At 37.8% G+C, this 21,472-nt stretch overlaps 5 protein-coding genes across 6 annotated transcripts; 1 reads left to right on the top strand and 4 right to left on the bottom strand.

The window, feature by feature from the left end:
- Positions 1-255: 255 nt before the first annotated feature.
- Positions 256-2,637, bottom strand: LOC18017180 (SWI/SNF complex component SNF12 homolog). The gene is made up of 3 exons (XM_006399865.2): positions 2,518-2,637; positions 607-2,144; positions 256-516 (listed from the first exon to the last, which is right to left on the bottom strand). The coding sequence occupies exons 2-3, from the start codon at positions 2,136-2,138 to the stop codon at positions 444-446; spliced, it is 1,605 nt and encodes a 534-aa protein (XP_006399928.1). The 5' UTR covers positions 2,139-2,144; positions 2,518-2,637; the 3' UTR covers positions 256-443.
- Positions 2,638-3,017: 380 nt separating this feature from the next.
- LOC18017181 (triacylglycerol lipase 2) lies at positions 3,018-6,667 on the bottom strand. The gene is made up of 10 exons (XM_006399866.2): positions 6,656-6,667; positions 6,078-6,299; positions 5,833-5,946; positions 4,542-4,682; positions 4,328-4,438; positions 4,077-4,220; positions 3,933-3,973; positions 3,766-3,845; positions 3,574-3,669; positions 3,018-3,443 (listed from the first exon to the last, which is right to left on the bottom strand). Exons 1-10 carry the CDS (start codon positions 6,665-6,667, stop codon positions 3,121-3,123), a joined length of 1,284 nt encoding a protein of 427 aa, XP_006399929.2. The 3' UTR covers positions 3,018-3,120.
- A 1,309-nt stretch (positions 6,668-7,976) lies between these two features.
- On the top strand, positions 7,977-10,293 carry LOC18017182 (3-isopropylmalate dehydrogenase 3, chloroplastic). The gene is made up of 9 exons (XM_006399868.2): positions 7,977-8,249; positions 8,392-8,521; positions 8,615-8,726; positions 8,818-8,982; positions 9,195-9,281; positions 9,360-9,476; positions 9,583-9,690; positions 9,788-9,994; positions 10,105-10,293. Exons 1-9 carry the CDS (start codon positions 8,024-8,026, stop codon positions 10,177-10,179), a joined length of 1,227 nt encoding a protein of 408 aa, XP_006399931.1. The 5' UTR covers positions 7,977-8,023; the 3' UTR covers positions 10,180-10,293.
- Positions 10,294-10,520: 227 nt separating this feature from the next.
- On the bottom strand, positions 10,521-14,029 carry LOC18017184 (probable inactive leucine-rich repeat receptor-like protein kinase At3g03770). Its single transcript, XM_024155801.1, has 7 exons — positions 12,207-14,029; positions 11,983-12,116; positions 11,656-11,899; positions 11,359-11,570; positions 11,222-11,247; positions 10,999-11,110; positions 10,521-10,905 (listed from the first exon to the last, which is right to left on the bottom strand). The coding sequence occupies exons 1-7, from the start codon at positions 13,579-13,581 to the stop codon at positions 10,681-10,683; spliced, it is 2,328 nt and encodes a 775-aa protein (XP_024011569.1). The 5' UTR covers positions 13,582-14,029; the 3' UTR covers positions 10,521-10,680.
- A 2,045-nt stretch (positions 14,030-16,074) lies between these two features.
- Positions 16,075-20,308, bottom strand: LOC18017183 (protoporphyrinogen oxidase 2, chloroplastic/mitochondrial). Of its 2 annotated transcripts, none has more exons than XM_006399869.2 (18): positions 20,170-20,308; positions 20,001-20,052; positions 19,651-19,765; positions 19,513-19,578; positions 19,342-19,392; positions 19,180-19,236; positions 18,910-18,989; positions 18,786-18,822; positions 18,587-18,652; positions 18,451-18,491; positions 17,997-18,129; positions 17,706-17,879; positions 17,557-17,631; positions 17,205-17,328; positions 17,003-17,111; positions 16,726-16,800; positions 16,528-16,634; positions 16,075-16,382 (listed from the first exon to the last, which is right to left on the bottom strand). In XM_006399869.2, the coding sequence occupies exons 1-18, from the start codon at positions 20,201-20,203 to the stop codon at positions 16,261-16,263; spliced, it is 1,518 nt and encodes a 505-aa protein (XP_006399932.2). In that variant the 5' UTR covers positions 20,204-20,308; the 3' UTR covers positions 16,075-16,260. The 2 variants fall into 2 exon arrangements, with proteins under 2 accessions (XP_006399932.2, XP_024012509.1); XM_024156741.1 differs by having other exon boundaries at positions 19,651-19,786.
- Positions 20,309-21,472: the final 1,164 nt, after the last annotated feature.

A 21,472-nucleotide genomic window follows, 5' to 3' on the forward strand; every position in this document is an offset into this window, starting at 1 on the left:
TACTTGGATCTCCAGGGTCTCGCTACTTGGATCTCCAGGGTCTTAACCCGAATGAGCGATAGAGAGATGAGAGAACACACAATATCACATAAGAACTCGGATGTGCGTAAGTGAAACACCCTAATCTAAACCTTTATGATAGTTCACTCCTTGATTTCAGTTTGTTTTCGCATCGTCTTTTCGACTGAGTAATATCAGTCAAAACGTCTATTTTTAACACATACTTGTACAGTTGGAAAAAAAGACCAGAAAAAATTGAGCGTATCAAATCACTTGAAACATAACCTTCATCTAGATATAAGTAATACTGTTTCATCATACACAAGATTACAGATAGACTACTTCCTTTTAAAAACCAGAATAATCTCAATAAATTATTCTTCTAAAAAAGCTCAAACAGATGAAGAGACTTGTATCCTATGGTACCAGCAAGGTACTCACCATCACCAATTCCCTGGCCCCTCGTTCCCAGCTGCTGGCCTCCGGTTCAAGTAACGTATTACTGCATCTTCGACCCTGCAACATTTTATCATTCAGCAACGTATCATCAATCAATCATTCAATCAATTGAAACCAAAGTGAGCAGAGACTGGATGATAAGCTTACCAAGGTTGGTTGAAGAAGTCTGATCGACGTTCTCTCTCAGCATTTCGACTGGCTTCTCCCGCTACGACCTTCAGATCCTTGCTCTGAGATTCGATCAATGCGTTTATGAATTCAACTGGCGATTGGCTGAATCCCAAGAAAAATGCACGTCTCCTCCTATGCTCATGGATTTTCCTTATGGCTGCACATATCGCTTCATCACAAGCCTCAATCTCTTTGTTCTTCTCTGCGTTGGCCAGCAAGTTGTTCAGGTCCCTTTGGATCGGGAAGGGTACGTCCACTAACACATCGTAACATGCTGATATGGCCGGATTATTGCCTGAGAGCTTGATTTTGTGTTCCAAGTGAATCGGAGGTGGAGGTGACAAGTGATGAGATATCTTCTGAGAGACCATTGTGAATTTCAACTTCTCTTCCCCAAAAACTTTCTGAAGTGCAGCGTCACAGTTGAAGAAAGAAGGGTCATTTGGGTTCTGCAGTTTCCTCGCCTTAACGTAATGCCAAATTGCAGCGATGATTCTTGGCCGGGTTTCAACTTCAATCCCGAGAACATCCATCAGTGCAGTAGAAAGCTTGAACTTTTCAGGCACGTAGTTCATCTCCAACCGTATACTAGCAGCAAACTCCTGATTCCCTTTCCTCTTTATCTCAAACCCTTCCTGAGGAGAAGGTGATCGAGAATTCTCCCATATGATCAATGCGTTCTCAGGGTACAGCCTCTGATCCAGGGAAATTGTTACCCTTTTGAAGAAAGACGAGAATTTGGGATGCAATGGGTTTGATTTCTGAACAAATCCTGGCTGGTCGGGATCCACGCCATCTTCCAGGATCCTACCAATGATTTTCAGAGTCCATGTTGGTGGGTCAGCATTCGGATTCCCAGGAATCGTGTTGTTCTGGTTAGCAAACGTGTTGAAAACGAAGATCCTAAGCGTCTTCTGTATGCAAGGAGGGTTTTTAAGGGCTTCTTGGATGTCAACTTTCTTTCTACTTAACGCAGCATCCACCCGAGACTCAAACTCAAGAAGTTGGGTGTATAAAGCAGACTCAGGCAAGATCGCTGCCACCCGCTCCTGCAACGACTTTTCAGGGAGCTTCTGTTTCTTTTTCCGTGCAGCAGGAGTTAACTCCATTGTTCTCATGGGGGAGATAGTGTTGTTAGTCGCAGGGAAGCCAGAAGGAGGACGCATTGGCGGTTTCTGCTGGAACCTCTTGACGTTTAAACTTGAAGGAGTTGTCATAGAAGGCGAAGATGGACCCAACCCACCAATCCCCTGGGAACCTTGGGTATGGTTCATCGTCATGCCTGCTTGTATCTGAGCTTGCAATTGTGCTTGAACTTTAGACTGTTGTTGAGCATGGGCCATGGCCTGAGCTTGTGAGTACTGAAACTGAGCTTGAAAGTTAGCTGCCATTTGAGACTGAGCAAAACCCTGGTTTCCAGGAACCGATGCAGAGGCCATCCCAGGATTCCCGAAAGGTGAAGGTGCAGAACCTTGAGGCTTCTGTGGATTGTTGTTGTTACTCGACATTGGTGCCTGAATATTTTCAGAAGATATATATCACACTTGAAAACTAAACTTCGGTTTATCAGAAATCTAACAAATACGTTCTTGCAAAATGCAGACGCGATAGATCGGCTACAGAGAAATTGAAGCCTCATAAAACCCTAATTTTATAAGATTGATGCACAGTTTAACGAGTAGGAATAATCCCCAGGCTTTAAAGACGCCGAGGAGATATAAGACTGCAAATGCGCAAGCAGACGAAGTATGTACTCAAATTAAGATTTTAAAGAAGCTACTGATTGAACAAGAAAAGATCTAGAATTCATAAAATCGTAAAAGATTCAAAAACAGAAGACCCAGAGCCTATATACTAAAAAGACCGGGAGAGATGAGAGTTCCTTACAAAAGATGAAGATTCGTCGCAGCTTTCGTTTCTTCTGCTGATTCTCCTTTCTGGATTTCACCGGTGTTCCGCTGCTTCTCAGTTGTCGAGAGAGGAGAAAACAAAAAAAAAAATCACCGGAGCTATCTTAATTTTAAACCGGTTTAGAACCGACCCGTATTTTCAAAGCCCACGATGACTACTGAAACTACACAATTGGCCCAACTTTAATACACTTGTTTTGGGTCAAAATTTTGTTTTACGAATTTGTAGTTAGTTATGTGCAATTAATTTTTGACGTCAGGAAAAAACAAACAAAAGAGTTATGTGCAATAATACGCCAATACCTGAAAATAACAATCTTTTTTCATGGAATATTCCAATTTTTTTCTTAAAAATTATTTGAAGTTCAAATATACATACTCTTACGATATATTACAAAGAGACTACGGTTGTTATCTAACAAAAAAGTATTAAAATGCTACGTTTAATAAATTGCTTCTTAGATGCTAGTAACAATATTAATTTTATTTTTTTGCCCGTTTGTTTTGGAGACATACAATTGAAGAATATTATGGGCACATGCAAATTATATATAATGATATAAACTAATGCTAACTAAAATCAAGATTGTCGTTTGAAAAAGGTAGCAACTTGGTTATAAACAACGTCTTTGGCAGTAACACCCATGATGAAATCAGCATGAGCATATTCTTTAATAAACTGCACATCCATCTTATCCTTGTCGTGAAACTTAAACTGGTCGAGGAGGTACTTGACATCTGTCACATCGGCCAGGCAGTCTAAACCGCCGTAGCTGAAGAAAATCGGAAGGTCGTGTGGAATCGCCGATATGTTGTAAGCCGGCGGCAACGCTTGACCGTAATGTTTCATGTTACGATCACCACTTCCATAGTTGTATTTTCTTAACTCCTTGTCTCTTACCGCTACAAAAAAAAATGAAATCTTTATTTCAACGACAGACACCCTAATGCATATATATTATATATATATATATATATATATATATATATGATCATTTGAAGAAAATACAAATGGGTTATTGGTTTTACTTACTTTGAGAAAGGTGGATCATGTTTTTTGTGGAAGTAGATTGAGGTTCGTTCGCCAGGAACAGATCAATGGTTGATGCGTTAAGGCAACAATTCTTGCCTACATTAATTTTTGTTGTAAAATTTACGTAATTAATAAATAACTAATTCATCAATATAATGGTAAAATATTGGTGGTTTAAGGTTGTTGCGTTACCGGTGATAACAGCGATTAAATCATAACAATCGACCCCCGCTTGATGGCATATAGCCTTTATAAAACCCCCTACTAATCCACTGTCAATTTTGCTTGATCATTTTATGTAATCAAACAAAGCCAATAACAAACACATTTTAAGAAAAAGGGTGATGAAGATTAATTACCTTTTAGGGTTAAACTCTGCCACTCCAAGAATGGCCGTGGCCTTTTGATGAAAGACGGTAAGACAGTTGTTTTTCATAAATACATGAACAAATTTTAAAAATATAGTATATATGTATTATAGAGGAGAGAAGATATATAGGGACCTCGGCGAGGAAGCTTCTGGCGGCGATGTCGCCGATTACGGTGGTCATGTGGCTGAGATAAGCAATAGGACTCAGCATCGCTGCCGATCTCAATTTATCCACCAACCCCTTCTCCGAGAATGACGCAAACCCTATCAAAGTACCCTGATAATTTCCATGTTTAAATCATTTCTCATATTTTGATTGAATCATCATTGTAAGGAGAAGAATATATAAACATAGAAAATATATGTTGATAACGTTGGACCCACCAAAGAATGTCCGAGGTAGTGAATCTTTTGGCCTGTTAGGCCGTGGATATGGTCAAACATAGCAGGCAGATCGAAACTCACAAGCTCGTCCCACGTCCAATTCCAGAAGGCCTACGTTACAACGTGCCGAAGGTTAAATCTCGGTTTTAATTAGTAGTAAAAAACTACCTACGTACGTAATCAATTGGTTAAAGAGTTGATGACTGAACCGGACCGGTTGATGAGGGTTTAGGTACTTGTGTCTTCTGCTAAATCTAGTCCCTCTTGTGTTTCCCATCCACACATCAAATCCTTGATCCGCCAAAATCAGAGGTAGGTTTTGATCTGCCGGATTCAACAGCCACGACATCCCATCCTGCACATATTTATTTCACCATTTCTTTGATAATTCAGAACTTCAATTTAATAATATAACAACAAAAAAATGTTCAATGTTTTTTATATGATATTTTCTTCTTTTCTTTCATTGGAAGAATTTTATTGATCCGTTTCCGTGATTCTATTCTACACCTTACATATATCGTAAGCAATGAAAAAGCATAAGAAGTGTGAACCATCATTAGAAATGAAGGACAATTTAGTTTGTCAAAATCGTCAGAAACATCTAACATAAGGTAATGCATAAAAGTATTTTTCTAACAATGGTGATCGAGTTTGATGTGCTCTTGATCTTTAGTGTTTTTAATAATTCGATGAGCACTTGAGTCGACGCATTATATAACTTACGTATGCAACCATACCAGAAAAGCTGTCATTTAGCTTTCTAGTAACGCTCGATTTATCACTTTATTAGTTGGATACACATGTTGAACACTCATGATGTCCCTCATTTTATCATGTTTTATCCCCCACCACTAAAATATGTAATTACTTATTAACTTTTACTCCTGAGTTGAAACAACTGGCACATAGAGAGTAGAGAAGCATTCACTTTCACACTCAGATACTATACACACAGATATACAATGAAGGTGTATCTATATTATATCTAGACAGACCACAGTGTACGTAGCATATTAACGAGGCAAGTACTCAGCATACACGTTGGTCTTGGCCCACATGTTTTATTTTCTTAGAATAAACGTATGAACATACAAAATTCTTTCTACATTTGTATTACTTGTGAAAAATGAGTATAAAGTTTTCACCTACTAATTTTATTCTCAGTTATTTTTACGTCACTTAGCTTTCTACTTTTTTCTTTCTTAATTTGAAAAAGGAAAGAAACAGATTTGTCAATTTGAGTGGGATGTAATTTTTGCCAACGGGAATCTAATTTTCCTTGTAATTAGAAAGATTTGAAACGTATGTGTGTCAGTGTGTTACAAGGAAAATCAGATAATATATGTGTTTAAATCAGATAAACTAACTGCACACGAGGATTTAAATAAATAGCGTGCGTGTGTTACGTGTGTATATAATAATATATGAAAGTAAAAAGACAAAATAGATTTATTTAACGGCTAATATGCGATGCAAAAAGGGTAAAATAGAGTTAAACTTACGACAAGAATTCCATGTTGTATTAAGACAGGCTGTTTCTTCGACATATCTCCGGCGCCGGCTCGTCCTTCCGGTATCCTTTGCATATTCAATATGTATCCATCTTGAGTCACCACCTTCATAATTAATGAATTAAAATCACTCAGTTCATATATATGCTTCTATCTATAATTAATCATCTTAGTTAGCAAAAAAATAAATAATCATCATTTAATAACTATATATTAACTAAATAAAAGTGTCGTACATCATGTTCTTCGCATTTGTAACCATATATGTGGACAGAAGAAGCGCATATGCCGGCGGCGGCAGTCCTCTGCGGTGGCTTTCCGGCAAGCCACCCGAGGGGTCCACGTGCTTCGAGTGGGGTGATGGAAAGAGCGAAGAAGATTAAGACCCATAAGAGCAAACCGGTTGAACCGGATGGAGCCATAACGGAACCGCTGAATGAAATTGGCGGTGTCTCTTTCTAAGAATTAAAGTGAAAGGGTATTTTATATAGTGAAAGGGGATGACGGACTGATTTTTTTTATTTTTTATTGGTTGAAGAGATGACGAACAGAATAATATTATATATCACACACCCCCACCCCAAAAAATTATGGTTTTAAGAAAAGAAAAAAATCAAAGAATTGAAACATTGATGATACATTTGTTATAAAAAAACACTAGTCTTAACCTATATATCGTCAGCAAAAATGTATATGTATATGCGATGTAAAATCCTCCTAACCTAATAAGCAAGAAAGAAATTGATTATTAAAAAAATTAGAATATCTTCCTGATAAGAAAAGCAATCCCAAAATACAAATATAATGAATATACTAGGAAATACATCTCCTTGGTAATTCTAGTATATATAGTAATGCTGACTAGCTAGTATCTATCAGAAAACAAGAATATAATTTGTTCTATGAATTATTAAATTGATTACAGCATATCAATACACAGTCACAAACCTGTTAGAAAAGTTTCGTATTCTACATACTAACTTAGACTTGTAGATTAAATTATTGAATAAGAAAAGCTAAAGAAAAATTTAACCAAAAAAACAAAGCTAATGAAAAAAATACCATAAAATGTTTTCCTAATGTTCATTATCTGTTTTCGTGAGACGTGAAAAAAAAAAAAAGATAGGACGAAAGAGGAAACTGTTAAAGATGATCGGAGATGCTGTAGGGACGGATATGTGGAGTATGACCTCAGCTTCCGTTACTTGTTTTTCTCTAGAACTCAAAACATTTTCTTGTTTTTTTTAGGGGAAAACTTACAACAATTTTTTTAATAAAAAATAAGGGATTCACTTTGGCTTTCATTGCACACCCTACAACACAGTGTAAGGTGTCAAAATACCCACCCAAAAAAACACCCTCGAGACGTGTTTCGTTTAGATAATATAAAAAAATGTGGGATACACAATGTTCCAAATAATTTTATGACCAAGTCGTGCTTTCATATTTGGTGTTCACATTTCAATCCCTACTCCCTAGGCACTCCATTATAAATCGTACCATACTCAAAAAATACCAAAACATGAAGTCATCCACAATTCTCGTGTGGTGGTGTATTTGTAAGTTGTGGTCACAATTCGTTACATCCAGATCCGATTTTACTGTACGTTAATGTTTTGTCTTTGACCATTTGGTTATTGGATTTTGACCTGAATGGATTTGCGAAATATTTTCACTAAGAACTGCAAAAATTTGCTCATTTTAGGATAATGGAATCGCATGTTAAATCTGAAAAAACAATCAGTCATTCTCATTCTACTACTACGTAAAGGAAAAAAAAATGGTGATCCCTCGACTTTGACATTTTGTGGGCTATTTATATGTAACTTAAGAGCTGTCCAACCAATATCGGGTCTCTAAATGGGCCTATATTCGTGAAAGCGGAATCGGTTAATCGAGTTCAACCCAATTGTAGTGGCATGTATGCGTAATAATCGGTAAAGAGAAAGGATATTTCTATAATTTTATACTCACTGCGCTGGTTTATAGGTGAAAAAGATTTGTTTTCAACCATTTCAGAAAAAAATTAAAACGTTGAAGGCCTAATTTCGCAAATGCAAAAACGTGTGTATACATTACCTACCTATCCAAGTGCCAAAAAAACTTTGATGTTGTTTTATAATTTATACTGTGTTACTCACTCACTTGTCACAATTTCAAATTTTCTGACTCCAAAAAAAAAATGACGGCGGTTTTGCAGACGAACATCCGGCTGAGTCTGATCAACATCGTCCCGGGAAAATGCAGATCTCTTGCCGATCAGTCTCGCGCGCCGTGTCGAATAAGGTGCTCCGCCGCTTCACCGGGGGAAAAACGGTTCAACATCGCTCTCCTTCCCGGCGACGGGATCGGTCCGGAAGTCATCTCCGTTGCCAAGAATGTGCTTCAGCAAGCTGGATCTCTCGAAGGTTACATCTCTCGCTCAATGTATCTTATTTTTAATCTAATTTTCAGCATGGAGCTTGTTTGTAAAGTGAACTAGTAGTGATGAACGAGTGTGTTTTAGACAGTTAGAGATTGCGTCTTGATTTTGATGTGTATGAATCACAGGACTGGAATTTAATTTCCAGGAGATGCCTGTCGGAGGAGCAGCCTTGGATTTGGTCGGAGTGCCCTTGCCGGAGGAAACCTGGTCGGCTGCAAAACAATCTGATGCCATACTTCTTGGAGCTATCGGAGGGTGTGTGTCTCTTGTTCACTGGACTCTTGATTCAGATATCTCTCTGCTTCAATTTTTGAGTTTTTGATGATTCATGGTTGGTTGGATATTCAGGTACAAATGGGACAACAATGAGAGACATCAGAGGCCTGAATTGGCTCTGATTTACCTTCGCAGAGATCTCAAAGTCTTTGCAAATTTGAGACCTGCTACAGTTTTGCCACAGGTATTTAAAGGCTATCTTCGGTTTGATCTGCTTAGCACTTGGATTTGTTTTTTGCTTGAATCGTAAATAATCATTTGCTTCCTTTTTTTAGCTAGTTGATTCGTCCACCTTGAAGAGAGAAGTGGCAGAAGGTGTTGATATGATGATTGTAAGGGAGCTTACAGGAGGCATTTACTTTGGAGAGCCAAGGGGCATTACGACCAACGACAATGGCGAAGAAGTCGGGTTTAATACAGAGATCTACGCTGTTCACGAGGTATTTATCTTCACTATGTTCTCTGTGACATGGACTGTTTGTATATCTCTGTTTCAATGCTGCTTTAGTTAGGTTATTATCTTTGTTGTGGTTAGTTTAGTTTGGTTATCAGTTCTAGTTTAGCTTGTATACAAGCCTTCTTCTTTGTACTCTGTTATCAACTGAGTTAAAGAAATCCTAAAGTTGAAAAATGTATCGCTCATGTTCTTCAGATTGACAGAATTGCTCGTGTTGCTTTCGAGACTGCTAGGAAACGGCGTGGCAAGCTTTGTTCTGTTGATAAGGCCAACGTGTTGGATGTACGTTTGTTAATTTTTGTTGAATCTCTTTTTCCACTTTTGTGTGTTTCTCGTAATGCAAGTGTATTTTTCATATAGGCATCAGTACTGTGGAGGAAAAGAGTAACAGCGATAGCCTCTGAATATCCAGATGTTGAACTATCACATATGTATGTCGACAATGCTGCAATGCAGCTTATTCGTGACCCGAAACAGGTGCTCCTCCTCTCGCATATATCAAACTTTCACGCTGATTTACAAAGCTTACGCAGAGTGGAAGTTAGTACTCAAGGTGTTTTTGATCTTCTTAAACATTTTGTAGTTTGACACAATCGTGACCAATAACATTTTTGGTGATATATTATCTGATGAGGCCTCAATGATCACTGGAAGCATTGGGATGCTTCCATCTGCTAGTCTCGGTGTATCGGTAAACAAAAAAAAAAATTAATCTAAACCTTTCAAGGTTCTTCCTGTTTATACATATACCATATATATCTGGATTGTTAAACTTGAGTTGAAATCAGGGACCTGGACTCTTTGAGCCTATACATGGTTCTGCACCAGATATAGCTGGTCAGGACAAGGCAAACCCATTGGCCACCATTCTCAGCGCTGCGATGCTTTTGAAATATGGGCTTGGAGAAGAAAAGGCTGCAAAAAGGATCGAAGACGCGGTCTTGGATGCTCTCAACAAAGGGTTTAGAACCGGAGACATCTACTCCCCCGGAAATGTATGTATGATGGTTTTTTTTTGTTTTTCTTAAGTTTGTAACAAACAGTTCATCATATGTATACTTAAAATCTTGTGTTTTTCTTTTTTGAAAAATGGAATGTGAAACAGAAACTGGTGGGATGCAAGGAGATGGGTGAGGAGGTGCTTAAATCAGTGGACTCCAAAGTCACAGTTACTGTTTAAGTTATTTGAAACATTTGAAGAAGTGTGTAAGCCCTTGGTTTACGGTAATTTGTATGCTAATCCATGTACTGTGAGAAACCTTAACATGCTCGTGCCACTGTGGCTATTATTGTCTTCTCTCTCTCTCCGTGAGAGATGTTCGTAAGCGAAGAAACAGGTTTGACGTGTGCGTGTGTGAGTTTGTGTACAAATTATATACAAGACTCGTAATGAATTAACAACATAAATAACATTTCATAATAGTAGAAGCTATAGTTTATTGGTACCGAATTTGACATCTCTCCTACCTTACTTTTACCTTGTTCTTGGAGATTTGGAAGTTCTTTCCATCTACAAACTCATTATCTTCAATCCATATGTATTTAACGAAATAAAATCCTAGAGAAGGAACTATGCTTTTTTTCACTCGTAAAAGTTTTTTGTTCCCCTGAAAAGCCAAACTTAGAAGAATTTACATTTTGAAGACACAACGAAAAAACTATCAATCATTAGCCTCCGGATTCACGACGACGTGTCAGATTTGCGTTCAGCGTCTGCGGCAGACTGCATTTGAGCTGCGTACTGTAAGTTCCAGAGAACGTCTTCAAAGGAAGGTCTTGCGGAAGGTTCAAGCAAAACGCATTTATTGGCGATTGAGATCGCAATCGCTAAAGACTCCTGTGAACTCGTTGTTAGGACCGTTGGATTCACTATTTTCTGTCGACCGTCTTGGCTCCCAAATGACGTCTACAAAAACGTAACATTGCAGCAACAGCTATTTACTAGCTTCGTTTCAGTCAAATAAAAAATGATCAAGATCTTTTTGTTTCTCTTTGTTACCATTTCGTTGAGAAGAAAGGCTTCTCCTTTTGTAGTGGGCAATGGTCCTATCAGAGATTCCAGAAGTATGAATCCGAAGTTGTATACATCGTCCTCTCTTTTCGCCATTTTCCTGCATAATCCCCAAGTTATGCAGGAAAACTCATGATTTTAGTTGCAATTTTGATTAGATTCTGCTAAACACCAAGAAGTTTTAGCTAAAAAAGAGGCAAAGGGTACTTACTTTGATTTGTGGATTTCTGACTTTGTCTGCAAAACGAAAAAGCAGAAGCAAAGTAGAGTCCTGACTTAGTACTAAAGAAGAGAATACGAAATGAAGATTAAAAGAGAGGCAGACAGAGAGTGGAAATGGATGCAAACCTCGAGCTTTTCGTTCTCTTCAATGATGGTAGAGACTCCATAGTCACTGAGTTTTGCAATCTTGTGTTCGTCAAGCAAAATGTTATTCGTCTTCAGCTGATTGTTAAAGGAACCAGGCATTACACCGGTGTGAAGAAAATGAACTGCCTTTGCTATCTCAATCAGGATTGCTAGCCGATCTGGCCACGTTAGGATCTTCTCCGAGCAAGATTCTACAAAATTTCGAATAACATTGAGATTCCATGCAACAGTGAGATTCAGTTTAACTTTGCGTTTTACTACAAAAGTCCATCTGACCTGATAGATGCGCGCGATAGCTCCCGTTGGGCATATACTCGTATACAAGGTAGAGTATGGTCGCTGCAGGATCGTGTTCTCCGTTGGTTTGAGTGCAATGGCCCAAGAAGCTAAGGAGATGAGGATGGCTGAGCTTCGACATCCAATCTAGGTGACCTCTGATACTCTGGCTTGAGAATCTCCTTGATAAAACCAGACATCTTATAGCTATGGAACTTCCATTTTCCAATGTTCCTCTGTATAGCTGCAAAGAACCAAAACAAGTAAAGTAAAGCAAATGACTGATGTTGAGATCATAAGAATCAATCTTGCATTAAAAGATCATACCTTTCCTAGGGAGCCTTCACCTAAGAAACGTGATGAATCGAAATCGTCTGTGGCTTCCTTTAACTCCTCAAAAGTAAATGATCGGCATGAGGGCACACCTTGTGCACCTAGCTTTGCCGTTTGAGAGATTAACCCTGCAAGAGGATAGCGTGCAAGGATATTAAACTCCTGAAAGACTTTATAGCAGGTAAAAGTCTACATTTTTTAGTCAAAGTACTACTCACTTGCACTAGCAAGAACTTCAGAGGAGAGACTGGTGTGTGAATTATCTGTCACAACCTTAAGCCGAGTTTGTGACACTGACTTTTCTCTTGAACAACAAAAACAACAGGAGCGCTTTGTGCACAACAGGAGGAGTCCGAATGCAAACAACACAAGAACAAGAATAGCTCCACTAATTACAGCAATTAGAGTCCCAATTTTTCTTCCTTGTAACTGTTTTCTTTCAGTTTCAGCCTCTTCACATAAGAATTCTTGATGCTGATCATGATTACCATTTATGGAAAAGCAATTTCCACCGAGTTTTACAACCCGCTCGCCGGAAGCGCCTGCCAAGCAACGGGGAGGTGTCCCAATTAATCGGTTGTTCGACAAGTCCACAAATCCAAGTTTGCCTCCACAGGTCAGATTGAGAGGAAGCTTCCCGCTGAGCTTGTTAGATGCCAAGTCCAAGTAACTAATGCTGGGCAAAGAGAACAAGAACCGAGATGGAGTTCCAGTGAGATGATTAAACGACATGTCAAGATGCTGAAGCTGAGACAAACCGCCAAAACGACTGGGAATTTCGCCAGAGAAGGAGTTCTTGCTCAGTAGAACAGTAACTAATCTTTTAGGCATTGCAGGTAGTTCAGAATCCAAGTGGTTCTCTCTTAGATCCAGCATATGCAGATGCTCTAACTTGCTGAGATCAGGCAATTTACCAGAAATCTCATTGTGTGATAGAGCAAGATTTGTTAGTCTTCCAATTCGGCAGATTGAAGAAGGAAATGGACCTTTGAACCGATTGTTCTTTAAACTAAGAACAGTAAGATTGGTCAAGGAATCCAACGTGTCAGGAACACTGCCGTTGAAGTAATTTCCATCAAGCATCAGACTTTGAAGCTTAACCAGTCTGGAAATGTCAGGAGGGACAGACCCAAAGAGATAATTTGAACTCAAATCCAAGTACTCGAGAGAATTCAACCGATGGATCTTCCCTGGTAACTCACCATAGATTCCTAGAGACACTAAGCTAAGAACCTTCAAGCTTGTAAGCCTTGTCAATGTGGTAGCAAAAGACTCAATTAAGAAAGCTTCAGAGAGAGTGTGGTTTGGGAGTGAAGATCCATGAAACATACCAAATGGTTTTAAAAGCTTGTCCCCCATGACCGTAAGCTCCGTGATAGAATTACCTTCACAGGAGATGCTCATATGAGCAGTTGCAGAGATTTGACATAAGTCTCCGTAGTAATTTCCCCAAGACTCCAGAGCTTTGGGGAATTCCAGATGCTTCCTGAGCTGATACAGTACCTGGGTCTGAGAGTTTTGAAGTTGATGGGTGCTTTGTAACAACAAGACCCATGAAAAAAAGAGCAATGGCAAGATCTTTGAAAGAACCATGATAAATTAGCAGGAAGGAAACAAAGCCCTAGAATGAGCAACAGATTTGGATTCTGAGAGGAAACTGAAAGAGACCCATCTAAGTGTTTTTGCTTTAGAATTTGGAAATTCACACACGAGTGTCTGGCTAGTCAACTCAAGTCAAAGAAACGAAACCAGCTCGTGATCCTAGACGCTCTTCTCGAGAAAACTCCAAGGAAACGAGTTTCTAATCAAATCCCTGAAAAAAGTCAGGAGAACAGAAAAGCAGCAGCAGAAGAAAGAGAGTAGAAGAAGTGAGGACAAATGCAGAAATCGTGGATGAGAATGTTCGGTGTTCTTGTGTGTGTTTGTCGGATTAACACATAGACGAGAAAGAAACTGGGGAAGCTAAAGGAGAAGATGATAAGAGCATTAATGACAGAGGGGCGAGCAGCATTAATGGGGGCTTCTGTATTTTTATCTGAGAAGATTTCAAAGAATCTCTTTTCTCCTTCTTCTTCTTCTCTTTATGAAGGAAATAGTAAATTGAGAATGTGGGTCACCAAAAACAATCATAAAGCAAAAAAATGTGCACTCAATTTGATGAAAGATTGTTCCTTTTAATGACCAAATTGTCTGGATTTCTCCTTTCTCTGTAAAATAAGAGTAATAAACAATGTTAACTTATCAAATGAGAAAAGAAAAACGAAATTTGAATTTAAATTTGGTGCAGATAAAGTATGACTATTGATTTGATGACAACTTTATTTAAGGTATGCAAATGCAATTTGGTTGACTCATAGAAGATGCCGTTAACACATGTCTCCTCTTCTTCTTCCATCCTCGATGATTAATTTTAAGCATTGATTTATGTGTGTGATTAGATTCCATGTCTTGTTAATTCACCAAACTGCCCTTCTACTTTCAACGGAAGCTACTTCTACTGAACAATGCTTTCGTAGAGCAAAAGCTTCGTTTTGTCATTTACGTATATGTATTCGGTATCGTAGAAGGGCAGTTTTGCTCTACGAAAGCATTGTTCGGTAGAAGTAGCTTCCGTTGAAACTTTTGGATATCCATTCGGGTTCGGATAATTCAAGGTTTTCGGATTTTCGGTTTTTAGATTTAAAACCTATTTGGATATTTTTAGAATTTCGGTTCGGGTTCGGTTATATTTGATCGGGTTCGGTTCGGGTTCGGATATCCAAAAAATAATAAAATTAAATAAAAATAATTAAATTTAAATAAAATTGGTTAAATTCAAATAAAATTTGACAAAATTTAACAAATATAACTAAAAACTTTAATATATTTAAATTATTTTGGATTTTTTCATCATTTTCAGAATAAAAATAATTCATATTTTGGATTTGTAATTGTAATTTTAGGTTATTAAGTCTAAATGTAGTTAGTATTTTGGGTATATAATTGTAGTTCGGATATTTCGGATATCCATTCGGATTTTCAGTTTGGTTTGATTCGGTTTCAGTTTTTTGGATTTAGAAATTTAAAAACTGTTCGGATATTTTATCAGTTTCGGTTCGGGTTCGATTTCTCTTTTTTGGGTCGGGTTCGGATAATGTGCACATGCCTAGTTTAAAGGGTAAAATATGGCAAAAAATAATATGAGTCCAACCATATAAAAGTATATCTAATCAGATCTTATCAACCATCTAAATCCATAATGTTTAGACTTTGGATTAAGATTATAGCATCTATTTTTGAGACACAAATGTGCTATACACCAGAGTCGAGACTGTAGGCTTGTACCATTATAAGGGCATGTTAGTCTTTTCTTCGCAGGCGCAAAGGTAGTGATTATGCTTTGATAAAGGTTCAGGGAGAAGAAAAAAAACAAAAAAGGTTAAAACCCACTTTAGTGGGCCACATTTTTGGTCCCACAGGTCTGCTACTCTCAAAGACCGGACCATCATATTAACTATATTTTCTGTCTCACATGCGTCAATATTTTTGATATATGAAAATTAAGATGGTTCGTTTTTTTGGGATAAATTATTAAGATTTTAAGATGGTTCTTTTGGACCGAGAACGAAATATATGATGGTTCTTGAAACACTTTGGTATTTTCAAATTGACAACTATGAATCAATAGTGAGTCCGTAATCATTAATTGATTTTCTATTTACTTAAGCACCACAAAAAGAACGAAAAGACTAGAACAACCATCACAAAGAGACTTAGCAATGCAAAATTGGGTTTAAGACAGAGGACGCTTTATAGGAGAAAGATAAGACAAAACAGAAGACTCCATGGGATGGGAATAGGCGAGCATGTGCGACGAGGAGATCTAGACATTAAGATACTAACATCTGACATTAGGACAACCATTTTGGGACCATTTCATGGTTATGATTTTTGGAGAAGAAACAAGCAAAATATCAACATCCCCTTCTCACCAGAAACCAAACAAGTTTCTCTCCAACTTGTCTTAGTTGTCAAGAGAACAGAAATGAGATATTCAAGATAAGACAGTATCAGCAATTTGTTTTTAGAGATTCTTAAATCCTAAAATCACCCATTCTGTAATGTTCGAGACCAGTGAGAAAACAGACCAAACAATATATGGATCGTTTATGCTGGAATTAGTGAGTTATGAGAATCTGGTTTTTGCTTGAGTTTTTTGGCTAATCCCACGGCTTATTGCATTTTACAAGTTTACAAACTAAGTGATTTAAAAAGGACGAACCTTGGCAACGTTCATAAGCTGTCCTCTGGTTTCTTGTCATTTGAGCAAGACTCCAAGTATGAGATCACAAGATCAGCCGCTTTGCAACCTGATGCTATTGACTTCCCAACAGAGAGGCCGCCTCGATGATTACCTGTTCATTTCGGTCCATGCACAACAGATAAATAACTGCATTGAATCGTATCAAGACCATAGATGTGCTATACTCATTATGCCATCATCATGGATCATGTAATTAGTACTCCTTTTACGAGACTGAGACATTAATTGAGAGTTACCTGCGTAGAAGAATCCAGGTAGATCTTTCTCCATCTTGTCAATTGCTTCCATGACTGAGTCATAGCTGCTATCATACAACGGAAATGCTTTGCTCCAATAGAAATGGCTGCAATTATCATAAATTGTTGATCTGTAAGGGTAATTTTCTCTTTCGTATACTAAAACGATCAAATGAGAAATCTCCAAATTCCACATACTTGACAAACACGGGTTCACCTTCAACCCCCAACAGTCGCTGAAGGTCAGAAGTCACAGCTTGTTTTAATTCATCTCTACAAAGGGAGAACCAAAAAAGAAACAAAGTCCGAATCAGGTGAAGTGAGAAACTAAAAAAATTGGCATAAATACCTCGATACTTCGCAGCTTCTAAACGATCCTGCATCACATTTGTTAGTGACGAAGGAGCTTAACTTAACATGGTTAGGTTCTTGTTGGACTGCTTTAATTATTTTAAAGCAGCTATATTTCTCTTACGTGGAAGCTTTGGCTAGTTCCTGGTTCCTACTCCCACCAACAAAAGTTGTATATAGATGAAGGTCACTAGGGCAACGATCTGGAAACATCATTGAGGAAAAGAGTGTACCTGTGTATAGAGGAGTATGAAGGGTTAATAATTATAATAAAAGAAATTTAGGGGTATTTGTTTAAACTATGGCCTAAGACACCAACAAATTACCCAGAGTTTTGAAACCATGCTTTTCCTCCTTTGATGGAATGAGTACACCAAAACCTTCGAGAGGTCTCTTTACTTTCTCCTTTGTGAATGTGGTGATTATAACCGAGAGGGGCATATATTTAATCTGAGAAATCAACAAAATCAACATCGTGATGCAATTATCTTGGAATAAATAGTACATATAGGAGACAAGAAATCATGCGAAGGAGTTCTTTGATGTCACATTAAGACTCTCATTATCAGTATCTGGAGTAGAAAAATCTTAAGACAACCCGAAAGGATGGACTGAATCTAGATGTAGGCCTAATTCTCTCGAACATTAATTTCTATAAGCTGGATAAGACGCAATTACCTCGGGGATAAAGTTTAGTTGAAAGGGTTGTCCTCCTTTCACAACCTTCATCTCCTTCACATTGCACAAAGGAGCCTATGGTACATAATTTTTTTGTCAGTTGCGAGGTTCTGTGAATTTCATCACACATCCGACAAAAAACCACTCACCGTCATAACTACGGCATCATAATGGAGGTTTTGTCTCAACGTTTCATTATGAGAGACACAGGATAGTGACCAGTTCTCCTGTCTTGATCCAGAATTGTAAGACAAAGAGAGAACCTTGGAGTCTAAATTGAGCTCATCATGTGAGAGGTCTTTGCACAACATATCAGGAAGAATCTGCTATATCCCAATGTGGAAACATACCCACAACAAGTGGTGCAGGAACATGAGTATCGGTGGAAAATCGTCGTTTGTATGATAGAAAAAAACTGGCTTTCATGGACAAAGCATCACCTGCATGCCCCCCTTGAAAGAGAATGACCCTCGCGAACCCTTTTTGGTGCCAGGAGAAGTCCTTGTTTCACCGCTTTTACCACCTTTAGCAGCAAACTTTGTTCTGATTGCACCGACTATAATAGAGCCAAAACTGAAAAATAATATGATTTATTTAGCAACTAACCGGAGAACAGTTAATGAGCTCATCGCCATATTATCAGCATAGAGAAGTACTGAACCAGGTAAAAACTCAACCCAATCCTCAAATAAGGAAGCTAATGATATTTACAATAATGGTCTTTGTCAGTAAACTTTTCTCCCAATATTATTAAACGACAAGGGACCAAAAATTGTTTGAAATGACATGATTAAAGGCATGACGAACTCAAAACCTGATTGCATCACCCAGAAAATTCGGAAGTATTCTTCAAACGGAACTCATTGAATATAGTATAGTTATATGAGTAAGTACCTTTTCTCTATATTCCAGAGATCTGGAAAAGTATGCTTCATCTGATCATAAATCGTAGGGGAAGGGTATAAAAAAGAGTACTATCAAACGGCAACTTTAAAAAACAAAGACAATATGTAAGTGCAAAGTTGCTCACTGAAAGGGAGTCAGGATCCGCAGCACTTGTTCCACCAACAAAAGGATCTATGAGATAATCCACAACCTTACAAATCAAATACATAAAAAGGGACACATGAAAGAAAGATCACGGTTAATAAAGAGAGTCAACAATTGGTGTTGACACAAGCAGGGAAAGGTGAAACAAAACAAAAGGGTAAGATTAGGTAGCGACAAACCTCTTGTCCAAAATGGCGTTGGAAGAACCCGCTTACACTACAACAGAGAAAATGGAAGTGAAATTGAGTTACAATCGTATGTGATTGAGATATTGCTGATGGCCTGGACAAGCAAATTATTCACCTTTCTACTGTAGATGCGTCAGACACTTTTGAGGACGAGTCATTTTTCTTCCATAAAAATGGTTCCAACAAGATTTGAAACTGCAGGTAAGACCTAGTACTTTTAGAGGTTTTTGAGATACTGAAAATATAAAATCACTTGATAGCAAAGAGCTTCTAGTTTCTGGTGGTAGTCCATAGAAAGTTATACAGAGTAGATATAACATGCTTCAATTTACCATCAAGACATTCCTTGTCCATTACAAGTGAGCTTCAATCTGGAGAAATGTACCTTAGAATGGGTAGAGAGCACACTACTTGTGACCAACGCAATGGGATTGGTGGGTATCTAGCATGAAAACAGAGAACATATTAGCATCATAAATTGGACACGAACACCTCGTCACATGAAGAAACAGCAACACATAAGAACAAGGAAACAAGTAGGGATTACCATCACAGGTAACCCATTCCGCACAATATAGCGTTTTTTCTGTGAAATTGGCTGAAACAATAAAGAATGCTCTTAGAAAGTGTGTGAGACACACAGCATATAAACGGAAAATAATATATATGTCTCTTAATGAGCAAGGGATGACCATCCACGACCATGGCAAGTACTCACAAACTGCTGTTTCTCACGAAGCCCAAGATCATCTAGCAAACTTCCAACTTCTGGCTCAGCCTCAGTCTGCATATGCAACAGACGTGACTAGTGGCTCTAAAGAATGCTGGGGTAGCTTGAACTAAAGCAAGAAACTACCATGGTGTTTGCTCCTTCGTCCCAAATCAATCCCTTATGCATAACACTTCTCAGCTTCCCACCTGCTCTTCCATCAGCTTCAAACACAGTCACATTCAAACCCCTCGATTTCAACCTGTAAGCCGCCGCAAGACCACTTGAAATAAAACCAATCAAAGGCATTCACAAAACAACATATCTGTGAGTAATTTCCTTGCATTTCCGCTCGAGGAACGACAAACAAAATTTGGAGCAAATAACCCGGAAACAGATCCCGACCCAGAAAAGTTGAAGAAAAATTAGGATAATCAGAAGAATTACACAGTACAATAGAGAAGAAATACAATGACGATGAGCTCTGCCAAAATTACCTTACACCTGCACCTACGACTGCAACTCTTTTGCCTGAAAGTGCTTCAAATTCTAATCAAAACAAAAAAACACACACACACGGACGAGCAGAAACAAACAGTTCAAATTCTCGAAACAGAACTTAAAATTCCAATGAAAACGGAGGGGAAAAAACAAAAGTTTTCTTACTTTTATCATGATCTGCTACTGCGTCAGGCGCCATTGGTATCTGCAAGCGGAAGACAATTAAGCGTCAAATTTCTGACCAGACGAAGAGAAAGCACGACGGGAATAAATAAATAAATAAAAACTCAGCGGCAAATTCCTGCTTCTTAAAGCGGCAACAAAAGCTACCGTTTTATTACCTGAGGCCCATTATCATGAGTGATATGCCTAACGGGCCTTGGTTTATTTCGTTGCATCCAAACCAGATTCTTCTTATTTTATTTCATTTTCTCTAACCATTCTTATTCTACATCCATTTCGATTTTCCAATACTGTATGTTTTTTTTTTTGTTGGTAAACTATCAACCATAAACAATCCATAATTTCCTCAGGCTCACTATTATCGTCAGCCTCATACGTAACGACGGTTTTTTTTTTTTAAGTAATCTTGGAGTGTTAGAAAGAAAAGAATCCGAATGAAACACATAGGAAAATAACATTTTTGGGGAGTTTTTTTGGAGTATACAATAACTTCTATCAGTTTTTTCTTTCCGAGCTGAAAACATTGGTCCAAGTGGGTAGCATGCTCTGGAGAATACATTTGGTCACTCAACCCTGGTCAAATAATCCATAGTTTAGAAGAAAAAAAAATTACCAACAATCACGGTCTTATTTTAACTTGTGTTCCCGACCAAAAAGCTTTCGTTATTTATAAGGCAAATTTTATTTTATTTTAATGTGGATTTAGGCAACTATAGGAATGCTAAATTTGTTGGTAGTTATCGTGGTAGTTAATTTAATCGATGAAATGAAAAAGCACTTTTTTTTATAAGATCATAATTGGTTTTATTATGAGCAAAGTTTGTAAAAGTACTACCAATAATCGCTTTTTAGAGCATACCATCTTTGAATATTAACTGAACATATAGCATAAGCTCAATGGGAAAAGAAAACTTATAAATAATAATTTTGCTGAAAATACGAGAACATTATGTGGCCCATTTTTGCAATGGAGAATTTGAATCTCAAATTTAATAGTTAGGATTATTATCGCATGGGACGGAAAGGGTAGTCATTTTGCTTTAAAGGACTAAATGTCTTTTTGAAGATTAAATTATATCGTTAATTAGACATGATATTGCTTGCGCCATGGAACTTTAAAGTTGAAGCAAACTAATTAAATATTTAATCTCTGCCGCCAAATATGAATTCGAAATCATTGATTTGATAACACGTATAATCCTTTTCGAATATTATGACTGCCTTCTATTATCCTTTTCAAATTTCAAAATTAAAAAGTTACAAGTCCTAAGATGTTTGGTGCAAG

This window comes from Eutrema salsugineum, unplaced genomic scaffold (genome assembly GCF_000478725.1).
Source record: "Eutrema salsugineum unplaced genomic scaffold, Eutsalg1_0 scaffold_2, whole genome shotgun sequence".
Taxonomy (NCBI): domain Eukaryota; kingdom Viridiplantae; phylum Streptophyta; class Magnoliopsida; order Brassicales; family Brassicaceae; genus Eutrema; species Eutrema salsugineum.